The sequence below is a fragment of the Pempheris klunzingeri genome, chromosome 1, assembly GCF_042242105.1.
Source record: "Pempheris klunzingeri isolate RE-2024b chromosome 1, fPemKlu1.hap1, whole genome shotgun sequence".
Lineage (NCBI taxonomy): Eukaryota > Metazoa > Chordata > Actinopteri > Acropomatiformes > Pempheridae > Pempheris > Pempheris klunzingeri.
In genome coordinates this window covers 29,588,890-29,611,757 of record NC_092012.1, presented here as the reverse complement: position 1 = coordinate 29,611,757, position 22,868 = coordinate 29,588,890, and the positions used below count along the sequence as shown (strand labels likewise).

The following is a 22,868-nucleotide window of genomic DNA, read 5'->3' as shown; positions in this document are numbered from 1 at the left end:
AGTGTACAGCAGTTTTCATCAGCTCCATTTCAGTTGGAGACATTTGAAGCTGCTTTCAGGTGCATTTACACAGATTAACTTTCAGACCTGTGGGTAAGAAACATTCTTAGCTTTTAGTTTTGATCCTGCTGACTTATTACAAACACACCAAGAGCTATAAACATGAGGAGACCATGGCCTGACGGCTAACTCAGTGATGTCATCCTGCATCATCAGCATTACATGGACCCGCACGAAGAAATGAAATTGCGGTTACGGACAGAAAGAGAGACAGCACTTTGTGGAATATGATGTATTTATTGTCTGGCGTGACAAAGCTCACCAAAAAGTAACTGGTTACAGCAAAAGAAATAAAGTGGATGAAAAAGCCAATGTTCTACTGTGTTATCCCAACGTATAACTCACTTTTAAGGAGGAAATGCCAAAATGCACAAACACCCAGTTTTAACTGCTTTTTCACACACAAAAATTCTCTAACTGTCTTCATGGGAAACACATCTGCACCTACATGGGATATATAGATCTGGCATGGTTGAAAGTGTCTGACTCGACTGGTTCCCGTCATGTGAAGCAGCAGTTTTGTTGAGCTTCCTTTAATTGTCTGAGCTCCTCATCTTGCCCCTTAACCCTTTATCGGGCAAGGGACCATATTTGGTAACTTAAGTGGGAGTTCAAAATGCCACCCCTTGCCTCACCATGAGGCTCCAAGCCAATCAGCAACAATCACGCTACATGACAGACCAGCAAGAAACCATATATGGTAACTTCACTGACCTTGATTTTCACCATTAAATTGAATTTTTTTTTTTTTTCAAACTCACAAAAGTAAAAAAGTCTTGTAATGACCACCAGTAATGGTCTAGGGTTGAAATTTAGAATTTCTAAATATTTCAATGAGTGCCCTGTAAAGGGTTAAGGCAGAGGTATGCTTCAAATGAACTGGGTTGTAAAGTGTTGTCTGACCATGTCTAAAGACAAAAAGTATCTCTTCATGTTTTGAACATCCACACTCAAAAGTGGGCTGAAATCCTTCCCTCTCTTTTAGAGAATTGAGGAATGATGAATCGTACAAATGGTGCACAATTTCAGACTCTTTCAGTCTCATCTTGAAGGCGTATATGCTGTTGCACTCATGAGAAGTGACAGAAGTAGTGATGCGAAGAATAAGAAATAAAAAAGACATTTTCCCCGTGAAGGAAACTCATTTCTGCTGCCAGTATCCATGATCAGGTCACCACCCAATGCTCATGACCATGGGAGTGAGTTAGAGGGTAGATCAGCTGGTTAATCGACAGCTTTGCTTTAATGCTCGGCTCCCTTTTTAACCACAGGAGACCAGTACAATGGCTGCCAAAGCTGTTCCCATCCACCTGTCAATCTTACGCTCCATTTGTTAGAGGAACACAGAATGGCTGCACACACAAAACCTGACATTTCAGTTGACTTCAAAAACCTTGCATAGATGGCTTGTTTTGTGCGCAATTGACTGGAAGTACATTTATGTGAAAGGTTTCAGGAGTGAGACACCCTGCTGCTCTAATGGCTTTGGACATCACTTCGGGACCAAAATTGTCTACATGTGGAGTTAAATGAGCTCTTACTGCAGACTACTGCTACAGAACTGAGCTATTTGTTTACTTCAAAAAAAATCATTCTTGTTGAAGTATTATTTTGGTCTACATGCAGAAGTAGATGCCAGAAATTGATGACCATGTCAACTTTATGAATAGTGCATTAAGTACCATTTAACATCACTGGCTGTGCACTCTTTTGCTGCAGGACACCCATACACTCAAATCCAACGACTAAAATCTATGAATCTATGATTCATCTAATTACTTAATATCACAAGACAGGACAGGTCCTTCGAAATGCTGAAGGAAACAATAGCAATAGATGGCAGGCATGCAGGCACCTCTGCCTCACCACCACAACTCACTCCGATGCTCAGGACCACAAACAATTGGAATGGAGAGTATAAATAGGTGGACTCCGCTGCTTTAAACTACACTCAGCTATGCTTCTGCCAAACAGAAATTTCAACAAACGCACATTTTCGATGTATAAGCACAGGCTGCCACTGGGGTGTGACAGACAACAAAAGAACGTGATGATTTCTTCTTCTGACTAGTGTACGGTATGCTCTTTACAAACATGAGGCTACAAAAAGAAAGAGACTGTGGGGCGCAGCACAGATCAGGCTGCTGTGGTCAAAACCTCACAGCTGGGATCTTTTTGGCATGGTGCTAAAGGGATAAAGTTACTAGGCAACTGCCAGCTGGTATAGGCAAAATAAATGCAGACATTTCCATAATGCCTGTAGTTTCATTTACAAAATATATAGATGCTTTATGAGTGCACCCATCTTACATTAAAAATGCATAGACTGGTCTTTATGTCTTATGTTTGTAGAGTGAGTCTCTGTGGTAGACAGTTACCTTGATTATAGTGGAAATGTGTTGCAATTGAACTTAAAAACAAATCATTTCTGTGCTCTACGGGCCTCTTCTCAGACTCAGATGAAATAAAATAGAAGAAAACCGTTGGAGAGATTTAAATATGTTGGACATCAACAGATTTCCTGGTAAAAACAGACATAAAAAAAACCCTCTTGAGTGTCAGAAATGTACACCTCTGATACAGCTTTGTCCTCACAACCCAAGTTTGAAACATACAAGGAGCAAAAGGGCAGAAAGAAGTGATCGCTGTGAACGACGGCTCCCAGGTGCCAACCCTGCAGCTGACCCGATGGCAGCGGTGCTTTGTGGGTAGCAGCAACCTGTGCTCCCATCCAAACAAGTGGGGCATGCAGGCAGCTCTCCATAGGCCTGTAATGAATTCACCTGAATTTAAAATCAATTTGAAAATCTAAATAAGAAAAATACTGAAATAAATGTCTTACTGGGAAGATTGAATGTCTGCAAAATTGAAGGGCAATTTAGGGATATATATATATATTTAGGGATATTCTAAGTCATTACAGCAGTCCAGACACAGAAACAGGGTGATTATAACTCCAACAGCAGACTACTTACAGGCAACACATGACTCATTTGAGTGAAATTATAATAACTGATTTGATGTATCATATTTGACAATAAATGATAACATCATTTCTGGGACCTCATCACCAATGTCAATGCTTCTTTGGGATTATCTATTACATGCAGTTGTCACTGAATTCTGTATTCACTAAACGTCTGTCAAAGTATCTCCACATAAGAGATGGGGATTCAGTGTTAACTGCACCTCTGGCACAAGCATTTTCCAAAGCATGTACCACCTCAGTACACACAAGTGCTCAGTGCGCACACTGATACTGCTACTGCACACATTCAACACACAGGTCATTAATGTACTCCCTCAACAGTATAAGGCAATTTCCTACTGTGTTCCCACACATAACCCCTATGTTTGCGCACATGCACACAGAGGTGACATACAGGTATTCATCACGCTGTGAGGAGCAGGAGAAAGTGTTTTTTTTTTATAAATCTAGCACATATTCTGGTAACACTCTAGCTGCCATCTCAGCCTGAGGGAGCTGTCGGCAGTGATTCATGCCTGTAACACGCATGCACGTGACTACGGCTATTGGCTGTATGTTTACATTGGTAATCTAGGGAAGATAGAGAGCACATATAGGAGGACCAGGACATTGAGTGTTACCAGGTGGAGACTGAGAAACCTGACTACGTACAGTCTACAGTGTGTGTCTGTACGCCGTGTGTGCCCATTCACTCACATATGTATCACATATCACACTCTCATATGTATATATGGTTCACAGTATGTGTGCACAATTCCATTCCATAACTCTACAACAGTGACACCACTGCCTCCTGCTGCTAAACATCTCTGCATGCCACTGGCTACACAGGAACCTCATGTGCTTTCACAACAACATCACAACAAATTCAATTCATTTAAATCCATTTTTGTCAATCCAAGTGCAGACAGGCAGTAATATGTTTGGGTTTTAACTATATGTCAACAGAAGATGAGTTGAGTATTGAAGACTAGATGGGTGACAATTATATTAACAACATAGACGGTGTCATTTAAATAAAGTAATGACTTAATGTTTGTATAAAAATCTTAACTTATTCTGTTTAGTTCAAGTACTAACTGAGTAGCATATCTTTTTCAACTTATTGCACTACACCAATTCTCAGAAATCATGAAACAATAAAAGTCACACAGTTATAAGATTATGACAGCGAAGCCTTCTAAACTCTGTGGGCGTCAGTAAGCTTAACAAAAAATATGGCCCCTTCACAGGAGTAATATTACCTTAGCTCCGCCACTGAGGCCTTTTTAATGGCTGATATCAATAAAACTCGTGATGTTCATTGAAAAGAAAATTGCACTGGTAATGTTAGTACATCTATTAATGTGTCTACATTCTACATTCTCTGCCTGCCACTTAGGCAGCTGTTAGAGGCTGTGATGGATGCTAGATGAATGGATGAAAAACTGGTGTGTGTGTCTATTAATCTATAAAACTTGTTATTGTGCTTATTGTAACATATAATGTTATTCTATATATGGATATCCGATACATTCCGATAGAAAATCATCCCTGATGCCCTGTGGAACTTACGTCCTTGAATCTTTTATATCAAGGTATCAAAATTTATATTGTTACTGAAAAAATGTCACATTTGGCAACCTTAATTAGCATATATATTTTTTGAAGGGGACAGCATATGATAATTTAGATAATACTGAGCTTCCGGTTTTGTTCGAGAATGATGAACCTACCCTGACCCCTTCTACAGCTAAGAAAGTCAGAGTGGCAGCCTCACCACTGTAGCCACTCCCAAAGTGACGATAGAAGGTTTCTAGTTCCTCACCACAATGACAAGACAACGGCCAGTTTCCCCATGCCTATGTGTGGAACACTGGTCAAGGCTTTAATTCTCTGCCATGCCTCATTGGGATTGCAGGTGGCCAGATAGGCCGTATGGCTGTACTGGTGGAAATGTCGAAGAGAGACACACAGTAGCTTGATGTCAGGGGGGACAAGGGTGCTCTCTCACCACTCGTCCCTGACGAGGAGGCAGACATTAAGGTCTCGGTCAGCCCTGAACGCAGAGAAGCCTGAAGGCTCCACAATGTTTCTGTCCAGCCGAGTCTCAGTGATCGCCAAGACGGATGCACCTCGATCCTCTTGCAGGTAGCGGGTGTTGGCCGAGGGCTCGTCTGTCTGTGCTCTCAGGGGCCACGTTGATGAACATTGGTAGTAGGCATGAGGAGTTTGTTTTTCAGCCTCTTCGGTTGGTGACGCCCTTACATCCATGTTTTCCACGTAGTACCTTTCTTTGGATTGACTCTAAGACAGCCTGGTATCAAGCCTTCAACAGATGAACAGTCTGAAGATTTGCAATTGTGTAACAGCATTACGGATTCTCTGCTGCAGCGGGTTTCACTGGCTATGCCACTAGCAACATTGCAGTGGTTGAGTCCTTGTGTAAAATATGTGTTTAAAATCACTGCAAACAGTCCAATCACGCACCATAGAGCGAAATCCATAATTGAGGTTTCAGTGCAAGCAAGGAGCGAAGTAAAATCAATCACATCCACACAACCAGCATGATAAAAACACACAAATGTCAAACATGGAACGCAGCAAGGTAGCCACGGAGCAGAGCCCAGAGGCGGTGTAGCTGTGTGTGTGTAGGTGGAGGTGTGGGCGAGTGTGAAGAACCTACTTGACGTTGGTGTTGGTGCAGATGATGTACTCTATCTCGTCAGAGTATGGGTTCTGGAAGGTGAAGCTGCTGGTTCGGATCAGCATCCACTCCCTGTTCTTCATTCGGAAGCGATACATTACCGACAGGACCTGTCCCTTCAACTTCACCACCTGCAGAGGGAGGAAAACCTCTGGTCAATAAAGCTGTTTCCGTCTTAATTATCCACCTGGGTCTGGGAGTTATAACTACGGTGAAAACTGCTTTATGTATTTTTTCATCCCATTACAATCTTCAGATTTGCAGTAGAGAATTTCCAGTGTGTTCACCAGGAGTGAAGCATTCAATTAGCCACTAAATTACAGCATTTTAGCAGAGCAGTGTGCCCTGAGTAAAGGGGAAAGCCATTTATTCCATTTCAGTTTCACAACTGGGTGGAGGGCAAATCTTAACTGTAATTAAGATTAAGTCTAATCAGCAGCAATAACCTTGTAGACCTTATACTAAAGAAAGCATCTTTAAATCAGCGACCTCTCTTTCACTCTCTACTGATAAGTTGATTACAGATTTTTTTTCTATATATACTCATCGTTTTAAAAACTGTTTATCAATTATATTGATTGTTAATCAATCACAGGCCTTTACTGTCACTAGGTTTCAGCTTATCTGACATCTTGTATGGAATCTATTTTATGGCTGTGGGGAGCAGTTTTCATGTCTGAATCCTTTTAATGTGCTATACAATAATAACTTATTTTATAACTCAAAACTAAATCTGTCATTTTGTTTTCCTCCTCCTACACAACCTAATGGCATTGGTAGTGGGTGATTTAGAGAAGGTGGTGTCAAAGGGTGTTCTATTAGGGTATTTTGCAGTAGATGTAGAAAGAATATAAAGTGTAGAGAATATTGGAATTAAATGTGATGATACTTTCTGAAGTCACCAGCAGCAGCCCCCACCGACAGAGTTCTACAGGGGTTTGGAAAAGGATGCTCACTTCATTTTGCTTCCCATAAATAATCTCATGATGCTGAACAAGAGTGGACCAAGTGTCCAAGACAACTGAGAGTGACTTCTGTGATGTATGTCGAATCTCCACTACCAGATTTATAGACGATCTGACCGCAATTCATCAGCTCAAGGCACCGCATATTTACTGCGGAGTCAAAGTTAATAGCAGTAAAATCATCTTACTGCAGTGTGCAGCACAAAGTGCTCAAACCTCACTTAAGAATTAAGATTGTCTCTTACATCAAGGCTCCTGGGCTCATGGCTTGGGATTACATACGTTGTTCTCCATGTGGCCACTGACACACTGAGTTTGGACACACCTCTTTTTGTATGTGTGAAGCACTTTGTAAGCCTGTTTTTTTTGAAAAGCTACTTACAGGCTTTGTGGAGCAAATCCCTCAGGTTGGTTTTTGTCTTTTTTTTCTTTTCTTCTCGTCTCTCAAATCTTACTCTCATAATCTCTGCTGTCGTTCTTTTCACTTGGCTCCAAAAAATAAACCTCAGTCCATTTAAAAGCTACGGCCCCCTCCTACCTGTTGGAAACTTTCTCTCAGGTGACTCTGGTCCTCAGGATGGCAGAACTCCAGGATATCTTTCCCCAGCAGGTCCTACAGTACAATGTAACAGCCGGTTAACAGGAATTCATCCAAGTGAAGTATACTTTGTTTAACCAAATAAGCACACAAACAAAAAAATAAAGATATGTTATACAGCTCACTTCTGAATCAAAGGTACAACTGCAGCCACAAACTATGTTGGTAACATAATGCTGCATTATTTTATAGACATCTGAATGTCATCTAACTTGGTACTTCTATGTTTTCTTCTTTGGGTGAATGAATTAAATGAATCATTCATCAAGATATTAACTGCAGGTTAGTTGAGGTGAGAAAGTGACTCAGACACTGAGTTTCTCTCCCCTAAAGGTGAGACGTAATTGCAGATGTTATAATGCAGGTGATATAATAAATCTAATGCCAGATATCTAATTTGAAAAGCAAGATAAATGTGTTGCGGTAAAAAACAAAAAAAGGTCAGCAAGAACTTAATGAGTCACGATTAAGTTCTTCTCCCAAACAAGGATGTTTGGGTTTTGAATAATAATAGAACAGAAATAGAACGCCGTGAGCCAGCGAGTCATTCTACATGGTATCTTGTTGAGTAACAGAAGAAGTTGTCAACAAAGGCACAAGGCGCCTGGCCGCAGGAATGTGTTTGTCATACCAGTGCAGGCAACAAATGTTTTTCATCCCAGTCCGCTTATGTCCACTGTCAACACAGAAACTCGTGCGCATAGCTGATAATGCAAAGCACTGCTGACTCATGGGTTTTGCTTTGAACATGAGGAGTTCATCTGAGACCATAGCGTGACTGGGGTATTGCAACAGAGCCCACAGAGTGAATTATCTTAAGGTCAGGGGTCCAAGTGGTTGAAAATAAGTGTTTGTAATTCACATATAAAACCTCTGAAAACTGGCAGGTGGTCACTTCAAAGAACTGGCCGCTTTTCAAATCTTTAGTTGAAGCAGCAACACATTTTAAGATTAGTCTGATCTCATTTCATCATGACAGGGTTACTAAAATTACCCTCATGCATCTTTCCACAGCAATTCCATCAGTATAACGGATTCATGTCATACTCACCACTCTCATTATTTGTGTCCTACGGAAACAGGATTTTCATTGACAAACTAATTGTCAGTAGATCCTGTTTAGTGGGCCTTTTGCTTGCTGGTAAGTCACTAAAATGAAATGCTACCCTTCCAGGAGATGTTTCACATTATTATAAGCCTTCCAGGAAGGCCAGGAATTATGGCTTTGATAAACTTTAATGTGAAAAGGAAGAGTCGAGTTTCACTGATAACAGCAACAACTGAAAAAATGTCATAGTTGAAGCAAGTGGAATTCATTAGTGAGTGAAAAAAGTATTTCTGTTTTCTGATAATGAAACAAAGAGTGAGCAGAATGGGAGGTATGACACGACTCTGTTCTTGTACTGATAGAATTGGTGTTGTGGAAACTATATTTAATCAATCGTTATCATTTATTATTGATGACCTTATTCAGAAATACTGAAATGTACTGAATTTATCCAGGGGACAAGCAAACACTGGCGGCAAGGTGTTGTGATCTTCACCACAGTCAGGTTTCAGGCCTTTAGGGTAAATTGCCTGCAGTGAATGTGTGTCTGTCTCTGTGTGTCGGCCCTGTGATTGACGGCCGACCAGTCCAAGGTTTTACCCTCCCTCTCGCCCAGCGTCAGCTGGGATCGGCTCCAGCCCCCCGAGACCCTCTAAGGATAAGCTGTACAGATAGCGGGTGAATGGACAGGAAAACATGAAGAAAGTGTTTGCTGCATCTACAGCAAATTCAAATAAGAGCAGATGAGAAAACAGGGAGGTTTCTTATAAGGATTTGGTCAAATATTTATCAGGAAATTAGGAATTTCTCATATGCTCTGATATAAGGCTGTTTCAAATGAAGGCTTGGTTTTGTCTGCACTTGAAGTAAATTATGCAATACCACTTTAAATTAGAAATAAGTTACTTTAATTAAAAACTTGTGAAAGGTAAATGTTGCCAAATTCTTGTGGATATGAATGTTAGACAATACAAATCTCCCTTATATTAAACTTTTAAAGAGTTGATAACACTATGATCTCCAGAATTCTGAATGGTTTTAGCTAACCTGTGGCTGATAACCAATGACGTTGATGCAGCGTGGGTCGACAAAGGTGATGACACCATCCGAGTTGTGACGTGACAGGAACTCTGTGGGTACCGACAGGCCGTTCATATCCATAGAGACTGGAGAGCTGGTCACCTGAGGGAGGGCACACACACATTTCAGAGATATTTAAGAGAGAGAGGAAATGGAGAGTTGGAGTGCTTGTGTTTACACAATAGGTTACTGTTGACTCCGCTAACCAATGGCATCACAAGCATCATATAATCCATCACTCTATGAGAGAACAATGAGATGATTCCCTCTATATGTTACAGGCTGTGACTATCTCTAACCAACACGCTGCCAGCTCAGAGTTTCAATGGACTGTGGCAGACAATGAGATTGAGAACAAAAAGATTCATGAATATTCAAAAGTGGAAACAGCAGCCTCCAACTAAACTGAACTATTATCACTAATATGAGCTGTGCCTCAGCTCATAATTGTTTTTACCCATCAAGTATGAGAGAAGGAAAATGAAAATGAAAGTAATAAAGAGAAAATTCTGTTAATATATATATAAATAAATGAAAATACAAACAAGTGCAAAGAAATCTGTCAATGAATAAGAAAAGTATTGAGTGAATAAGTAGTGGCCTATAATGAATAAATAAAATGCGGTACATTTCCTTTAAGTGACAGTCTAACTCAAATCTTTACAGACTATGGTAAGCTTGACTTCACCTTGGTTACGATTGATACTATAAACATAAATTAAATTAAATCACAGAAACTCCTTAAACCATGTCTGTAGCAAATCCATTTCTTCACTTGACTTGTGTGTTCATTCAGTCGGTTCCTTCAAAATAAGGCTAAATTCCCAGCTTCTCCACCTGTCTCCTTCATTGGAGCGTAGAGGCTCTAATGGAAGCAGCATATTTAGCTACAATCTGCTGAAACGATGATTGTCAGAAACAGAGACAGAGGCCTACAGAGACACATGACACGTGGATGGTGCTGGTGGGGTGGTTTAAGAAGCTTCTGTGGATGCTATTAATGTGGTTCGGTTGAATGTTCGATCACACCCACCTGCAGTCTTCCGATGGCCACTAGGCAGTATTTTCCAGTCTGACCTGCCTCTGTGTCTTCTTCTGGTATAGTCATACCTGAGGAAAAGAAAGAGAGGGAGAGAAAGAGAGACAAAGAGAGAGAGAGGGGAGGGCCATGAGTGCCATTTAACAGACTTTTCACAGGAAGTGTAACCTCTTATTTTTCCATTTGCTACTTGAACTTTGCAGCGGTGAGAGGTAATCTACTGGCTGACACGGCCATTGCTCCTCTACAATGATTTATAAGTCATGTTTTCAACATTAAGCCTCCACACTGCAAGATAGATTTCCGTCACAGTAAAAGACTCGTTCAAACAAATATTCAAACGTGCTCTTCTCTGTCTAATACAAATAATTCAGTTAAAGGGAAGGAGGAAACAAACGCTGATACAAACAGACAAATCAATTACACTGTGAAGGCACCGCTCCCATAATAACTTTTCCACTTTTTGCTTTGTGCTAAATCAAATATAAAGTCATTAAATCAAACATAATTCATCTCGGTTAGTTTCAGTCAGCCATCCTGGCCGTCATTGACTGAGATAACTCATGTTTTCGTACCAAAAATGTTGCATTTTAAACTACTGAAGCTGGGTGGGGGCAGCTGCAGGTCTTGCCTTACCCCGGGGACACGCTGCCAACCTCAGCAGCACATGTGCGTCACAGGACGTGTTTTTTTTCTTTCAGCGTTACAGTGTTTACAGGTTAGAGCGGCCACGCAGCCCATGTGAGCAGCTCAGCTTCTGCTCATCAAAAGAGTGTAGCCCATTTTATTTTTTTTTACAATTCGTGGCAAAAATTGTGTGTGATATCAACACCATGTGTGATATCAACACCATACCAGTAACATTGTGCACCTTTCACAACAGTTTCAATGTCTGTGCCTGCAGAATATGGTACGTACTTGTATCGGTTTAAAATTAACAGCACTGTAGCATTTCTGTGGACAGAATCCCTTCATTTGTTAACAGGGCTTTTATTTGATGGCCATTATGGAAGGCAAAGAAAGATAGGCAGGCTGCAACAACTACACTGTGGACACCACACACACAGCGAGGTAGCCGTCATGCACAGCTAGAGGTCGGCAGTGTGCCCCTGGTGTCAGGTTTACATTACAGTAAACCACATTTCTCACACAATAATATTGGAATATGATTGCTTTTAATGAATAAAAATACAGTAATGGAAAATGTTTTTTGAAAATCAGTCACAGGGCACTTTTAAAAGGCATTACATGTTAATGCAAACTTAACAAACCCTGTAGGAAGGAAGGTTGGCAGGATTTTAATCAATACAATCTGTATTTTATATCAATATTGTATGTTAATTTGTGTTCAGTGTGTTCAAGAACTGCAGGTTGTGCATGGATCCTGTTTACACTCACGATTCAATAAGCTTATGTCTCCTGTATCTCTACTTTCTTATTACGGAGGACTCACATAATCACTTGTGTATGCCTTCTCTTTAATGCCATAAATATAGTTTGTTTACCACTGAAACTCCCAATAAATATGCACCACTTCAAAGTACATGCGGATCCGGTGGAAACCCCGAGTGGTAGTGTTTCCTGGGTTATACTTAAGCATTTTAATAAACTATGACAATACAAATATTCTATCAGATGTTTTTAACCCAGGTTATAGCAGTTTCACAACCTTTAAAAACCTGGATCATCCCAGAGATACCAAGAAGAATATCAACAACCCATCCAAAGGCCACAGTGGAAGGTCTTTAACGAGATAAAACCACAAAAACAAAACCATGACTCTTTCTTCATTCGTGGCTGCATTCCTCTCCTCTAACACAGTTCAGCCAGCAGAGCAGTACGGCTGCTCAATGTGCAACAGATCTGGGTCCGCAGCGCGTGTCTGTCTGTCGACCATCTGCAATTTATGAGTGTGCATGCGTGTGTCTCGCCTGATGACCCGTTTGCCAGCAGTATTGTGTCCAGAACATTCCACAAGGGTATTTTTAGTGCAAGGAAGTGACCCATGTGTCAATAATTAAACACATATGGTGTATGTGAGTGTTTGTGTTAAACCTAGAAATATTCCAGCATGACCTCAGAGTTATAAGAGATGATTTAGTAATGTTTGACTTGATGTTGTTTAGTGCTTTACCTGATTAGCCTTCCAGAAACCTGGTTTGAGACCAAGGGGGTGCATTCCAATCCCTTTCTTTATAAACATTGCACAGTTTGTGTGTGTGTGTGTGTGTGTGTGTGTGTGTGTGTGTGTGTGTGGACGTCAGAGAGTGCATCTGAGGCCGTCTGTGATCCTAGAACTGGTGTGCCTCATATCCACTGCGTACTACAGGTATAGTAATGCATGTTATGAGGCTGAAATTGTCTTAGCATACAGAATATAGCAGGTAAAATGATATCTGACAGTTTTCTGACATTTAATAATCCTATTCTATAGATTCTCGTAAAACTCTTCTTAAGTTATTTTCTTTTAAAAAGTAAGAAGAGATTTTGGAGAAATCAAGCGAGGTGTTTTCATTTGTAGTAAAAGCACAGTAGGTAATTCTAACCCTTTCCGTGTTTTAGTTTTTCTTATTGTTAACAAATCCAACAGTGTGTTAGCCTGTCTCTCAGTACTCTCTGACGTCCTTACCCTGGAACTCTCAGCTCCAAGCCCATTGTTTCCTCATGAAATGTAAATCTTAATATAAAAGCAGCTCCACTATATATAACTGAAATATGAAAGCTATAAGCTCAATAACTTCCTCAAACAGATGGTCCTTGTAGCTTTTGGCAAAAGCTACTTAAACAGAAGGGAATCTTTTTTGCTTTGTTTTCTGGACTAATTTCAGTGACGGATTAGTCCACATGTAGAGCTCTGCTCAGGTATTTCCAGTGTGATATTGATCATGTAATGAAAATGGTAAGGAGTGAAAATGTCCCCAAGTGTAACAGTGTGGCTCACTGATGTGTTTAACAACAATGGCACAGAGAAATAAGACTTGTGAGGCTTTGGATACACACATAATACTTGTTAGTAGGATCAATTAATAGTCTAAGTGCACCGGTTCCATTAAGTCACTTCGCTGACACTGATTAACCTAAAAGGAAGTTGAGTGGTGAAGTTCACGAGTAGTGAAATAGAAATGAAAAATAAACATTGCTATTGTTTTGTGTCCAAGGACTCGGGTGTGAGAGCTGAGTGAAATGGTTGGACCGGGTACAGGAGAGCTCTGAGAAATATCTTTATCGGAGAAAAACAGTCATTATTGGAATGCACTGTAACAAATGTGTATTCTGGTTGACAGCAGCTGCTGTTCATCATAGAGGAGCAAACTACGAACCTTTAACAGCCACGTTTCAAACAGGGGGGGGGGGGGGGGGGGGGGATGTGGGAGTCGAGCAGAACTGAAATTTCTTGCAAAAGCAAAACTCCAGTTTTACTGCACAACAAATGTGGTTAATGCATTTGCATTCAATAACATAACGTGATATTTAGTGGCAGCCTGAATACAGAAAATGGTTCAATCAGACGAATGAATTGCGTCTATGCTGTGCTTTATGACTCCACTTCCAGAGACAAGAGCAGACAGGAGATCAGAGGAAGAGGAAGACCTGCAGTTCCTGGGAAGTTCCTGGTAGGGAGGACACACTCCACACACAGGCTTGTTGTTACAGCAAACATCCGTGCTCTCAGTTGGGAAATTTATCAGCCAAAAGGCAGACTGTAAAAACACTCCGGCGGTCAAATTCACACAAAGACAAATATGTGAAATGTTTGCTTTGCAATGTATCTGAACACAAGCTCATGGGATGAAGTCTTCGGTCAGAAGAGAACACAGACGTTCAAAAAAGCTGCCTGGATGGGCCGCTGTGGATCTGTGGCTAAACCCAGGTCCTGATCCAGAGCTGTGCAGAGCCCACAGCTGCTTTGGGTTAGACCAGACCACACTCGCTCTGGGCAGAGTGAGGTGAAGGCTGGGTTAAGCAGGGATAGAGACAGGAGCATCCAGTTGAAGATGTGGATGAGTGGATGGCTGTTTGTTTACCTGCAGGGGGCCAGGCTTTGATGTAGCCAGTGCAATGCACCACAGAGTACTGAGCCTCTCCTTCTTTTGAGGGTCCGAGGCCGTTCCTGTCCATCAAACACACACACACAGACACACACAGCAGCACGTTAGGTACTACAATACAGGACATTTAATACTTAACACTGTTGGCTTCCTCAGAAGTTTAAACCTCAGAATCTGAACAAACTGGAGAGGCTCTGTATGGAGGAATGGTCTCAGATTCTGTGCAATGTGTTAAGCAACCTCATCACGGATTAGCTGTACAAAATATGAAATGAAAGGGAGCCAATAATTGTAGCACACGAGTTTTTGAGTATTCATTTCATTATAAGAATGTCACTATGCTACATCAATTAAAGGTTGGATTTTTGTGAATGTTTATGATATATAGGATAAACAATAAATACATTTTTTCACATCTCATTTTGCTCGGTTTTACTAAAAGAAGCCAATAATTCTGTGTTCATGTTTAGGACAATATTATTAATTACATATTGTCAACCAGTCATTTAGTGTTAAATAGTGTATACAGATCTTCACATGTTCCTAAAAACCTGCAGCAGCCAGACAATTAGGGCGGTCTGCTGTTACCTGAGAGGCAAAACCCCAGGACACAAAGTCCTCCAGGCGCTTCCTGCTGATTGTAAAGCTCAAGTAATAATTGGAGGTGACCCAGACAACACTTTTATCAACTCCTCTCAATCAAGGGACATAACCTCCCAACTGTGTAAGTACACCGGACAGCACGCTCAACCAGCCATCAGTAAAAGTGGAGTTTTGGTGGCAGACGACGACAACGATGTCCCCCATCACCGGGTAAATGTTAAGGGATATTAGGCAAGGACAGAACGTGAATGTAGAAGGTGGGTGAGACAGAAAGGAATCACAGTGGACCACAAACATGACTGTACCTGTATCTCTTCCTCATGTTAGACAGGCGGTTTAGGGAGATGTGATCCAGAGGAGCACTACCGCACCTGCAAATACAAAATGAAGACAACAGCATACATTACACTCCATTACATGACAGTAGCGCACATGCAACTGTGTGTCTAACAATGGCCACCATGACTCAGCTCACATGTTCCCCTCTTGATTGAAATGTTTTGTAACATTTTGGAACCACAGAGTTCTCACAAACAATGTTGCACTGTTCCACTACAGGAATGTTAATTCTTCAAACACTTTAGCTGGTCTCATTGGTTTGTATTTGTGCTGGAGGGACGGCATTACCATCTCATTTGCTTTTTATTTTTGCTGCAACTATGTATTCCATTGACTTAATGCAATTCACCACATCTCCCACAAAATGTGAGTGTCACACAGTGCAGTGCCGAGCTGCCTGACGTCTCAGAACTAATGTGCTATTGTTTCATTAATGTCAAAACACTACAGAGGAAAAAAAGAACGGTTCTTGAGATACTTGGTGGTCCAGTTCTCCTGTGAGGGGAGTCTGATTCAAATATATCATACATTGAAAGAAAAGGATGGTACGTAGAATTAAAGATGAGCTTTTTACTTTTGAAAGGATAACTTTTTGACATCCTCTTTTCCCTCTGTTTACTTTGTGATAGCCCGAACTTGCACTTAAAGTCTGATTTGAATTAGCAAAATAAAACGAATAGAGATTTCTCAGTTTGAGACCAGCTGAATTGAACTTTGGAAGTGATGCTGATTCAATCTCAGATGCGTTCAGTCTGAATTAAGATGGGAATATGACCCCATACAATTACAACTTCACACTGTCCCTGAGCAGAGCTGGTCAGTGGTGGGCTGACCAGCTCTCGATCACGCGTCTCGATCACGATTACCGCAGAATCCAAAATCTATCAACTACAACTCAATGCTTTCCAGGACGTGCTTGGCATTTTCCAAACTTCCAAAACTGTAAATATGTATTGAACTTCAGCTTTTCTGGGGAAATATGAGTTACTCCATCTCAAAGCATTAGCCTGTGACCAAAACCCCTCCAGGCCCACAGCAAACGTGCACAATGGCTCATTTACAGCTCAATACAGGGAGCGGTATTCAAACAAACAAACATCTTCCCTGTGCTTCCAGACTACAGCCACTGAATGCACACACACACACCCACACACACAGTTGATGCAGAACTTCTCTTTTATTATTGCTTAAATTATGTGTACATATATATGTAATATTAATGACACTGAGCTTGTATTTCACAGGCCTACACTGATGTAATAACTTGCATCTAATATAGTTACTCACTCCTCTTACTCAGGTAGTAGTTCTTTTACTTCCACTTCGTCAGTACAACTATAAAGTTACAACACTTTTACTTGACAATCATGTTTGTTTATTCTGCCCACCACTGATGATAACAGTAAAGTGTGGAGGCTACAGCAGCTCTACAACACTGTTTTGAGTGCACAGACTGGCATATGTTCAGAGATGCCACCACCCAGGAGAGCCGCATCAGCCTTGAGGAAAATGTGTCGATGACGAGGTGATCACTATGACGATAAGATCATTCCCCAACCAGAAAACCTGGATGAAAGCAGAAGTGAACGCCCTAACCAGAGCAGAAGCATTCACCATCGCCAGAGCAAGACTGAAAGCTGGCAGCAAAAGCAGGGCTTTTGTGCTCTTGTGCTTTTCATGTGTGAGGCCACTTCACCAGACGAGCTTAACATATTCTATGCTCGCTTTGATGTCCTCAACAACGTGTCAGCTGTCAAGTCTTCCCCACTGTCAGCATCCACAGCAGATGGAGCGAAAACCCTGATGAGGGTGAATATGAGTAAAGGTGTTGGGCCCACCCCAGGCCTGATGATGTCATCAGTGACATATTTGACGTATCACTCTCGCAGGAGAGTGTTCCCATGTGCTTCAAGACAGTCACAGTCATCCTTGTGCCTAAAAAGCCTGCAGTTTGGGAGTTTAAATGACTCCTGTCCTGTGGCACTCACCCCTATTCTGATGAAGTGTTTTTAGAAACCGCTTCTCTAGAACGTCAAAAACAGCATCCCAACCAGCCTGGTCCCACATCTGTTTTCATTCAGAACCAACACATCCACAAAGGATGCTACCTCCACTATCCTCCACTCAGTCTTCACACACTTTAAAAAAACAGCACCTACGTCAGAGTGCTTTTTGTTGATTTTAGCTCAGCATTCAATACGATCTCCCCCATGAAACTGGCAGACTTTGAGCCTCTGAGCACTCTGCGGTTGAATATTGGGCTTCTTCAAAAACCACCAGACAGTTCAGACAGTCACCTCCTAGTGTTGAACACCAAATGCGCCCAGGGCTGTTGTGAAGTTTTTGCATGACAACCTACTGCTCAACAGCAGCAAAACCTGATCAGCTGACCACTGAATGTAGAAAAGGGTGCCTGCTCAGAGCCCAGTGGACACTGGCAAAGAAAAACTCTTAACAGGAAGAAACCTCGGACAGAAGCTGGTTCAGCAATGGGCGGCTTTCTGTCGGGGGCCATGTTAGGTGTGGGTAGGAGACTGTCAACTAGTGGCTAGGGAGGTGTCATATCATATTGTTCATGATAATACTGGTATCAGTCTTCATGTGATAAAAGTTCGCTGTATCACAACATTATAACATAATACAGCAGGAACAGGCATGTTCCAAAGTGTAACTATTATGGCTTCTATGCAGTTTCAAACACAAACAACTTTGTTGCTTTGGAAGTGGTTTGATAAAAAGAGCAGATGTGCTAAACTCCACAACAAAGGCCACATCACTGTCATCTACCAACTAAATTAACCACAAGACAAGATACATCAAGTTCTATTTCACATTAGCTGACAATGATTGATTGAGTATTAGATCATACATTTGTCTTGCGGTAATTAATCAGCATGTTGCAATGTCATAAAAATGTAGCCTTCTAGTCTGGAAAAGTGGAAGGAGATGGCTGAGTCAGTCAGTCAGCTGGGGATGTGTGAGGAAAGTCACCACACGAGCAGAGGAGGGCAAGCAGTTCAATACCAGTTTGACAATCACCAGCTGGACTTGTTTTACTCAGTATGGTCTAAAAGCACGATTACGGGCCGGGGTTATTTTAAAGAAGAGCACGGAGCCCCAGCTCTGTCTGTCCACAGAACACAGGGACTCGCTGTACAAATTTGACCACAGTAGCTGGAACACAGATGAATTGTATAATTATGAGCAAGGCTGTGACTAATGAGTATTGTCATTACTGATTAATCTGCTAACAAATTTTCTTGATTAAACGATTCTATAAACTACCAGAAAAAAAGGAAAAACACATTTACCCGAATGGCATCTTCTAATTGCTTATTTCATTCGGACATCCAAACAGTCTAAATCCCAGACATAATCAGTTTAATAACTTATGTGACAAAGGAAAGCTTCAGATCTTCACATTTGAGAAGCTGCACCCTGCAAACATTTAGCACATTTGCTTGAAAATTAAATTAATCTATTATTAGCTGCCATGAGTTCATTGTTCTGTCAATCAACTGACTAATTGCTTCGGCTTCTAATTGTAAAAAACGTTTCTATTGTGTATATGTTTGTTTATGAGTGGTGACAGCAACACCAAATAATACATTCAGATCCCCATACACACTTCCCTCTTGGCCTGACACATGAGTGAGTGACAACACTGCAAATGGCGGTGGGTCCATTTCTTGCGGTGGCCAAAAGTGGCCTGATTACACGCCATCCCTGCTCAGTGGATAGAATGAACCACAAGTCAAACAGGTTACTGGTGTTTGAACCCTGGAGGCAGCCATTGCCTCTGGTTGAATTTCCTTGATGCCCTCTGTATAGTCAGCGGGTGTTTTTCTGTGAAAGGCCAGTCTTGTGGCTGCACATTACATAAGCCTGCCTGGATCTAATAATGGCTTCTCTGAAATGTTAGCCTGCAGATCATGCTGTGTTCCCCTCAGCCGTGTTTATGTACGTGTCACAGAAGTGGTTGCGTTTCACTGTTTGCTTGCAGTCTCTTTCAGAGTGTCCCAGCAGCATGTTGTTTGAATTATGCAGAGCCTGGAATAGCAACAGAACAGGGGAACATGCCAATCCTACAAACTCCTAACAACATAACACAGTGTGGCTCTCGTGCGACTCGTGGGCCTTTGTGACGCATCCAGACGAAAACGAGGCTAAAGCAGCCCCTGATGACTCTACACACTCTGGCACCAACATGACCACAACGTGTCACAAAAAAAAATAGGAAAAGGTGTGTTGTTTTGTTAAACTAAACATGAGATTTTCCAGACCCTCGAAGCAGTCAAATTTGCTTTGATGTATTTTGCAGCCAGTGAATAATGAGGGCTGTGGGGCAAACTGGGTGATATCCTGACATGGAGAAACACAACAAACTGGATTTGCAAAGGGTCAGAAACTATGAGGTGGAGATGGAGCGATGTGCAACAGATGGGAATAATTATCAGAATATAGATGGCAAGCCTGCGAAGTCTAATTATCTATGAAGTATGGAAACATCAGTCATTTAACCAGCAACCTCTGGGGAGCAGAAATATTAATGCTATCACGCCAGAACTAGAACGGCATGTGGCCTGAGGTTCCTGCGGTGTGAAATAGGTTATGGGTCCATGAACATCTCAATTTGAAAGCAGAACTGAGTCATATATTGTACTATTGCTCTGTGGTATTAAGTATCCTGATGTGTGCATATTGGCACAGCTGTCTAGGCTCTAAACCAGTTACAGAACAAGAATTTTACTGTCAAGCACATTTGAACTCAATCAATTGTTGTAAATTGTCGTCTGCAGAATACAGGTACTTTCTAAACTGCACAGAGTTTGTGCAAACTGACTCGGTGCAGACTTATGTGGCCCATTAGCAGCTGTTCTGTAGCTTTTTTCTGGGCACTTTAAGGACTTCTTGTCCCTGTTGGTTTAACATGGAAAAGAATTTCTTAGCGCTAAAACTCATATTTTCATGATAACACTGCATGAAATGACAATGTGAAGTTTCATGGCATTGTTTTTGGCCACGGCAGGCAGTTGTTTTCAATAAAGCTCCACGCCCATTTGACTTCTTTTCAAAAGCACTGTTCTGTTATCTTCTTTACTATTCTCATTGCTACTTCATACTTTTTATAGTAGTTAAACCTTTATGCTTCGCTTTGTTCAGTTTTCTTGTCCTTGTTTTTAACTCAATGTCTATTTCTGAACAGCAAGTTTGGCCATACTTGGCCAATAAAGATGACTCTGATTCAGAACCCAGTTAAAGCTTATTGAAATGCAATGTGATGCTACTCTCTGAAGAAACCCCCACTCCCTCCTTTCTACGGGAGTTTGGAAAAATCCATATTTCCCCAGATGAGACAAGAATGCTCAATTTATTTGGCTCAACATACATATGTGAGCAAACATTTTCTCTTATGAGACATGAGCCGAAGAGTCAGCGCTGTGATGTACTCTGAATCTCCTCTGAGCTGACAGCAGTTTTTCAGTCCACAGCATCACTGTTCTCATTAGTGCTATTGAATAACGATACATTCATTTTATTGCCGATTCAAGTATGCAGCACAAAGTGTTTAAAACGTGCTCATTGAATCTCTAGAGTTAAAAGATTATTTTTCAGGACTGCACTTTATTTCAGCAGGTGGCCCCTGGCATAAAAACTTTGGACACCCCTGGTCTATAATGTTACCAATTAATAGAACTGTTCATCCAAAAAAAAAAGATGGAGTTGGATTTGAATATTTCCCTCCATGAAAAGATACCACTTCAGTAAATAGCTGGAGCAATATGACACCGTCAGAGTGGAATAAGATGATTTTAACAACCTCAAAGCTACTTCAGGGGAACAGACTTTTGTCAAACACTGGGCTTTTAGTGTCTTTTTATTACAGATCATGTAGGCTAATTCTCTTTAAGGAGAGTAACAAAAAGTAGCATAAAGTGTCTTCACTGTCACAGGTTCTGCTTTGGTTTTCACTGTACTCCACCTGCGATTCTGAGCCTAAATTTCAGCACTGCTCAGGAGGCCGTACTAAATTCAAGTTCAAGGAACAGGCGGCAGTCTTCTGTTTTGTCTGTGCATCCCATCAACCTCCTACTGTGGACATGGCTCTTCTCTTGATTTAATGTTGCTGGCTAACAAGCATGTCACGTGCATTTCCTTTCTCAAAAAACATTTACATGACCAATTTTTGTAGTATTTAAACTCCAGTAGTGTTCACTACTACTGCAGTATTCGCCTTCCCTGCCCTTTCTGGTGTGTTGCAGGATATCTTATCTGGAATAGTGTGACACCACCATTGTGTGTCATGTCAACCATGTCTGTGTGTGTGCATCGTGGTGCACGACATAAACAGATCAGGAACTCCATGTGCTACTTGACCTTTAAAGGAAAACTCCAGTATTTTCATGAATCAGATCCGACTCGGTATTGGCAGACACCTTGAGCTGGTTATCCCTACAATAGTCATATTGTTATGTACAGTATAATCATATCATAAATGTAATCTTTCTAATGTTGTAGTGTATTATTAAATCCTGTTGCTCGACCTTTCTTTTCACCTCTGTTAGTATCTTCGATCTAGTTTTGTCAGCTGCCTGTGACTCATCCTGATAGTTCTACACAGGCCTGCACATTATGATTAATTGTGGGAATAACAGCCTGAACACCACAATCAATCACATATGAAACACCATTGTAAAAGCTTCTGTAGGAGCTAATTAGAAACAGCTCAGCAGGATTCCACTTGGATGTCCTGTGTAGGCCGCTGCTGAAAGAAAGAAAACTGCCATTCATGTCTTTGTAAACGTGTAATGGCTGTCACTTTGTGAGCTACTTACTGTGGACTGCCTGTCCCATTACTTAAACCCCTGTTGTTTACCACTGTGCACCATTTCAGCTTGCTTGCACGTCAATAGATTCCCATTTAATGTAACAAAGCTGACGTGACCTTATATCAGAGGCTCCATCTGTTTTCAACATGCTGCAGTTTAGCCACATCTAATTAATTTTAACAAGTCATTATCTAAACATATTACTAACACAATGATTTATAATTAGCAATTAGCCGAAAATTACATCTGTAGAGCATGCTCATCATTTCTGTGAGCTTCACAAAGATACATGAATTCAAAGGAATTGTAACACTTACAAAGGCAAATTAAACCAATCTGACAAACAAAATCTATCTGGACTTAAAAACGCTATTAGAATGTGTGAGTGGACTAATATCTGACCTAAATATTTCAGGATTTCTTGGGTAAAAAGGGCAGTTGTGGGAAATATAGTATCATTGAGAAATAGTGTTACTATTCCAAGAGTGAAGATAATAGTATCAGTGAAGAATATAGTATAATAGTATAGTATAATAGTATAATATAGAGTTACTATTTCCAAGTGCCTTATGATGTGTGGAG

At 41.1% G+C, this 22,868-nt stretch overlaps 1 protein-coding gene across 2 annotated transcripts in view; it reads right to left on the bottom strand.

Moving 5' to 3' along the window:
- Nucleotides 1–22,868, bottom strand: part of arnt2 (aryl-hydrocarbon receptor nuclear translocator 2) — a 57,521-nt gene that overhangs the window by 10,590 nt on the left and 24,063 nt on the right. For both annotated transcript variants that reach the window (XM_070837009.1, XM_070837090.1), the window contains 6 exons: nt 15,423–15,488; nt 14,491–14,576; nt 10,460–10,536; nt 9,394–9,528; nt 7,239–7,313; nt 5,715–5,866 (listed from right to left, as the gene is read on the bottom strand). In XM_070837009.1, coding sequence (XP_070693110.1) covers nt 5,715–5,866; nt 7,239–7,313; nt 9,394–9,528; nt 10,460–10,536; nt 14,491–14,576; nt 15,423–15,488 — 591 coding nt within the window. The remainder of the gene's footprint in view (nt 1–5,714; nt 5,867–7,238; nt 7,314–9,393; nt 9,529–10,459; nt 10,537–14,490; nt 14,577–15,422; nt 15,489–22,868) is intronic.